This window comes from Alexandromys fortis, unplaced genomic scaffold, assembly GCF_014885135.2.
Source record: "Alexandromys fortis isolate MF-2015 unplaced genomic scaffold, M_Fortis_MF-2015_v1.1 scaffold_39, whole genome shotgun sequence".
NCBI lineage: Eukaryota > Metazoa > Chordata > Mammalia > Rodentia > Cricetidae > Alexandromys > Alexandromys fortis.
Window position 1 is genome coordinate 6,438,595 of NW_026067918.1, and position 6,000 is coordinate 6,444,594.

General features: G+C 43.1%; 2 protein-coding genes across 7 annotated transcripts in view; one reads left to right on the top strand and one right to left on the bottom strand.

Annotated features, from left to right (window-relative positions):
* Slc39a11 (solute carrier family 39 member 11) overlaps positions 1-6,000 on the bottom strand; it is a 421,876-nt gene that overhangs the window by 343,854 nt on the left and 72,022 nt on the right. The gene's annotated exons all lie outside the window — the stretch shown is intronic.
* LOC126500489 (40S ribosomal protein S10-like) overlaps positions 5,589-6,000 on the top strand; it is a 20,397-nt gene continuing 19,985 nt past the window's right edge. Inside the window, exon 1 of the mRNA XM_050140432.1 lies at positions 5,589-5,999. Within this exon, the coding sequence (XP_049996389.1) occupies positions 5,644-5,999 (356 nt within the window). The 5' untranslated portion in view covers positions 5,589-5,643. The remainder of the gene's footprint in view (position 6,000) is intronic.

Here is a 6,000-nt window from a genome sequence, read left to right on the forward strand (position 1 = left end):
TTAAGAAAAAACACTTGTCACGGTGCAGGGCATCAACTTCCCAGACTGGGATGATTGAATGTAGCTCTCAGACAGACTTGCCAGGTGTAGAGTTCAGCTGTCTCGGATCCTAGTGGGACAGAGCCAGTCGTCAGCACAAAGCTGCTTAGCAGTTTAAAGTTTGGTTCATGTAGTCAGAAAAGGTTAGAGATACACAGTGAAGGCAGGTCCAGATGGAAGTGGCATTTAAACAGGTTAAAGTATGTTTTAAAATGTGCTTAAAGAAAGAAAAGAAAACGGGTATAGAGAGTCGTAGGAAAAACATAAATAGTTTAACAATAATAAAGTCTTTAAAGAGAGAGTAAAATATATAAAGAAAAAGGCCACATAAAAATGAGAAATACACAGGGAGTCTGAGTCCTGTTTGATGCCGCGTTGACTTTGAATTTTTTGAATGCTGATGAGCAAGCAGCAGCTGCTAAGAAAAGTGGGACTGTAAAGGGGATTGCTAAATTAAACCAGCATAGATACTTTAGGGATACCTTAACTTCATAAGGAAATCCAGAAAAATGTATTGTGATGGGGGAAAGGTTATCCCTTCAAGATCAATAGAGGTGACTGGGGGAGACCGCCTGAAAATCGGAGCTGCAGATATAAAGAAATAAACCAAGAAAACGTACAAGACAGGTGATGTCTATACTGATCCCTCTGCATGGGAATATTCTGAGACTAGACAGCAAATGTTACAACCATTTTCCCATGACTCAATTTTCTCAGGATCCCCTGGAAATACCATTGCCCTCAGACAACAGGAAGCAGCCTAGAGAACACAATGCTTACATTCCCAAGAAGTGAGGTGGATGGTTTTTGGTCATTTGGTGGGTTTTGGATGTTTGTCATCATTTAATGGAGATATAGAAGTATAGGATAAAAGACAACTACACATTTCAAATATTTTACAGTGGTATGGTATTGATAAAAATTTGCAGGTATTTTTATTATACTGTATTATGTTTATACTCTTGTTTGTGGTATTGTGCTTATGCAGCTCATTTTAAAATGTAATATATAGATGACTGGAGAGATGGCTCAGCAGATAAAAGCACTTGCTGTTCTTCCAGAGGTCCCAGGTTCAATTCCCTACACCCATATGGCAGCTTACAACTGTCTATAACTCCAGTCCCAGGGGATCCGATACCCTCACATAGATATACATGCAGGCCAAACACCAATGCATGTAAAAGTTTTTAAAATATAATGTACAATTAAGAAATGTAGGCTTGAGGTTAGTTATTTATAACAATCAAACTTATAGTCATGTTAGATATGTTTTCAAAGTTAAACAGAAACATATTTAAAAAAAATAAATGTTCTTCAAACACTTCAGAGACCAATAGAATATGGCATATTTAATAACCTAAGGCTTTTCATGTCAGTGAAACTTGTCTGCTCCTGGCACCACCAATCTACTTCATAAAAGGCCACCTGTTTACTTCATAAAAGAATGACAGGCATACTTTTATTGTGCAAAGCTATCCATTTGGGGCAAGAAACTTCCCTTGCCTTGACTGCTAACAGTATGCTGTACAGACTGGACAATCAAGACACAAAGGAAAAAGACTGCCAAACTTTGCCAAAACAAGGTATAATAGTCCTTCAAAATTTCTACTTCATAGAAAAGCCTGTTAAATATTCTCGGCCTGTAGGCCAAAGATAGATGTCTTAATATTGCAGGGGAACTTTGTGTAACTGTCCAGTCAACCAGATGTCTCTGTCATTTCTATAGTTTTGGAAGTGGCTTGCACTGCACTTCCTGTTTACTCAGGCAATATTATATCCTTCTGGTGTCTTTGATGGAGTTCAAGAGTAGATAGCTATAGTTAGGGTTTTCCTTACTTAGGATAGAAGGTAAATTAGGTACAAAACTTTGAACTCAACAAGGTAGGATAGATAATAGAGTAATTTCTCTGAATTCTCTGGATATTGTAAATTTAATTCTTACTTGATAACCGTTCTTGTTGTATATAGTTTTACTATGTTAAAGTTGAAATCCTTTCCTTTTATTTAGACAAAAAGGGGGGAATGCGGCGAGATATTACTTTAACTATGTAAAGATGTGTTACATTTGTTATGTTGTGGAATATTACTTTAACTAGGCAAAGATGTGTTACCTTTGTTTATGCTGCATTTGTTAAGTGGTGTAAAGATGTGTTTCCTTGTCTGTCTAAGCACCTGATTAATGGAAAGCTAAATGGCCAATAGCTAGGCCGTAGAGGGATAGGCAGGGCTGGTGGGCAGAGAGAATACGTAGGAGGAGAGAAGAGCGAAAAGGAGGGAGAGAAAGAGAGAGAGAATGAGAACACGGGAGAAATAGAGGGAGATACCTAGAGCCAGTCAGCCAGGTAGCCAACAGCCAGCCAAAGATGGAGTAGGACATACAAAAGAAACAGCAAGCTAAGTAAAAACAGCTGCCACAGTCTGGGGGCACTAACTATTAAGTCTCCATGTCATGATTTGGGAGCTGGTTGGTGGCCCCAAAGAAAGCAAGCTACAGCTCTGCTCCCTCCAATTCTCTGAGCACTAGCAATCTAAGGCTCTGGTAGCATCATCACACTGGTTTATCCCAGAGCTTTACAGATAGAAACTCCTAGAAAGCCTCTGGCAGCGTGAACTAGTTTCTTCTCTATTGCTTTGAGAAAACACCATGACCAAAAGCGATATAGAGAAGGAAATAGTTTATTTTAGCTTATACTTCCAGGTCACAATCCATCACTGAGTGAAATTAGGGCCGCAACCTAGAAGCATGAAACACAGCTTGCTGGCTTGCTTGCAGGATCATGCTTAGCTAGCTTTCTTATACAACCAAGGACTGCCTGCCTAGGGAATGATGCTACCCATGGTGGTTCAAGCCCTCCTACTTCAAGACAATTCCCTGACAGACACAGCCATGGACTAATCTGATCTAAGCAATGCCTCCGTCAAGGCTTCTCCTCTTAGATGATGCTAGGCTATGTTAAGTTGACAGTTATGGCTAGCTGGGACACAGAGGTTCCTCCATGTTTGGGACAGCACTACCTACTCCCTTTCAGGTTGACTCCTTGATAGAAACAAGTAAACCATGAAAAGGACAATCTAGGCACCTAACCAGTGACCAACCTAAGCAGAGGAGGTCACTGCAACGGGCCACTGCTTCTCTGAGCCTGCTGCAGACCAGAGCTCTTCTCCAGGACTCAGGAAAGAAACTGAGTCAGCAGTCTTGTCCCTACTCACCATTATCTAACATTTGATTCTGAGGCTTTAAGACAAATGCTCTAGAAGAGCCAAGCATATGTCTTGCCTACTTACAGAAATCTATTGCTAGGGTGGAAGCTTCTAGCCCCGAGCAAGGTGTTTAAAATTCATACTCCGGCTTGCTCAGCCGCCAGCTTAATAAGATACCGATTACTAAGTAAAAACTACCACCGATTGAATATGGAATCAACCCTCAAGTGACATCAACTGAGACAATAATTAGCAGAAGTCAATTCCCCCATTCTCTACTGTTAGTGCTTTAAATAACTCCTCTGAACCAGTCATGGTGTTCCCAGCCACTCCAGAAACTGAAGCGGGAGTGTCATACGTTCCAGGCCAGCCTGAGCTACAGAACAAGCACATGTCTCAATACTCAAAACAAAACCTGCCTCTTCTGGCATCTCCCAGTTAGTAAGTCCACGGGGGCCACGCTAAGAAGCGTAAGTAACAGCAGTCAGCAGTTAAGTTCCGTTCCCAGCCTCTCCCATTGTCCCTCACTTGAATGACCTCCTTGTCCACTTGTCCGATCAAACTGTCCCAGAAAGGTTTAGAGCCAGAATGTTCTAGACCAGTGGTTCTTAACCTTCCTAATGCGACAACCCTTTAAGACAGTTCCATGTTGTGATGAAACCATGCCATATGATTGGTGAAACCCCAACCATAAAATTATTTTTGTTGCTACTTCATAACTGTAAATTTGTGACCGTGATGGACTGCAATGTAAATACTTTGGGAACTAGAGGTTTGTCAGTGAAGTCGTGGCCCACAGGTTGAGAACCACTGCTCTAGAGACAGAGAAAGCAGATATGAGACCTAAAGCCAGTCAGTCCAGGGATGGAAGCAGGAGACAGCCCCTCGGTCTCAAAAATAGAGCCTGAACCCTACAGGCTGGGACCTCAAATTGGGATGCAGGGAGGAGAACACCCTCAATTCATAATGGGAATTAAAAGATAAACAAAAAAAAAAGTAGAGGAGTCTCAGAAATTAGAAATGAATGGGCCAGAATCTGGGGCTCTGAGCTCCATGGGGGCCTGAGGAATTGTTAAGATGGGAAAAAAGAGGCATGTTCACATAAAAGAAAAACACAACTGCCCAGACCTAAATTAATGAATATTTAGTTAAACGCCCATTAACCCTTCTTAATTATTGACTTTAGTATTCATAAAGATTTAATCTCATTCAAAAACTAATCCGAGGATTGACTTTTCTCACTTCCAGAGAGAATTCTTAAGTATGCACAATGCAAGCCAAGAAATCATAGCCAATCATAAGTTAAATAAAGCTTAAAGTTAAGCGGTTCCAAAGCGAAATTATAAAACCTTCTTTCTGACTTTTGGGGGGAGACAGAGAATTACTTTATTTTGGAATGTAAGAGCATTTTAATATATCTGTTATCAAAAAAATTTCTATCTTGACAAAAAACAGGTCTTCAGAAATGCTAAAAGGCCCCTGGGTTGAAGTCAGAGCAAGGGTTTCAAGATGCTTATCCCATGCAGTTTAGCTGATGCCAGGGAGAGGCTGGGCATTGCCTTGCTAGGAGGAGGGTACCTTCCTGCTGCCACCAACACTGTAGGGCATGTGGCTAGAAAGCCAAGACCTGCAAAAGATACAAGGTTCCCGTGTTGGGGAGGAGAGCGTGGGAAAGGAGGGAGTACCGAGCATATGTAGAGGGGAAGGGGGGCTGTTAGTCGTTGCTTTTCCTATTGCTGTGGTAAAATACTCTCATGGGGGGAGAAAGGGCTTATTTTAGCTCAGAATTTGAGGGTACAGTCAATCATGAGGGAATCATAATGGCAGGAGCTTGAAGCCGCTGATCACACTACATTCCTAGACAAGAATCACAAGAGAGTAATAATGTCTGTGCTCTGCTCACTTCCTCCTTTTTATCCAGTCCAGGGTCCCAGTCGAGGGGATGGTGCTGCCCAGAGTGGACAGGTCTTCCCATATTGATGATCCTAACCTGCACACCCAGAGACTTGTCTCCAAGGTGATTCTAGATCTAAAGTAATTGAGATTAACCCTTGCAAAGCCAGTCCCTCACCTGTGCACAGTCAAGGGACTCCACATTCCATGCTGCTGTGTGGGGGGAAAGGAGGCCAGAGCTGCCCTGATGTGGGCTCTGGGTAAGGTCAGGTGAGGTCTTGTGGGTGGGTTGGAGAGTAGCCTGCAATCCAAAGATGGCCACACCCTAAACTCCAGAGTCTGTAACTTCACCTAATTTAAATCAGGGTCCCTGCGAGTGTCATTAAGTAAAAACCTAAGGGTGAGATCATCTGGATTAACCAAGTGGCCCCTAAACCCTGTGACACATGCACTGTAAGAAACAGAAGAGGGGCCTTTCCAGCCTCCGTCCCGGACCCTGCAGCCGCCGCGATGTTGATGCCCAAGAAGAACCGGATTGCCATCTATGAGCTCCTTTTTAAGGAAGGGGTGATGGTTGCCAAGAAGGATGTCCATATGCCCAAACACCCCGAGCTGGCAGACAAGAACGTGCCCAACCTTCATGTCATGAAGGCCATGCAGTCTCTGAAGTCTCAAGGCTATGTGAAGGAGCAGTTTGCCTGGAGACACTTCTATTGGTACCTTACGAATGAGGGCATCCAGTATCTCCGCGATTATCTCCACCTACCTCCGGAGATCGTGCCTGCCACCCTGCGCCGCAGCCGTCCCGAAACTGGCAGGCCTCGGCCCAAAGGGCCAGAGGGTGAGCGCCCCGCAAGATTCACGAGA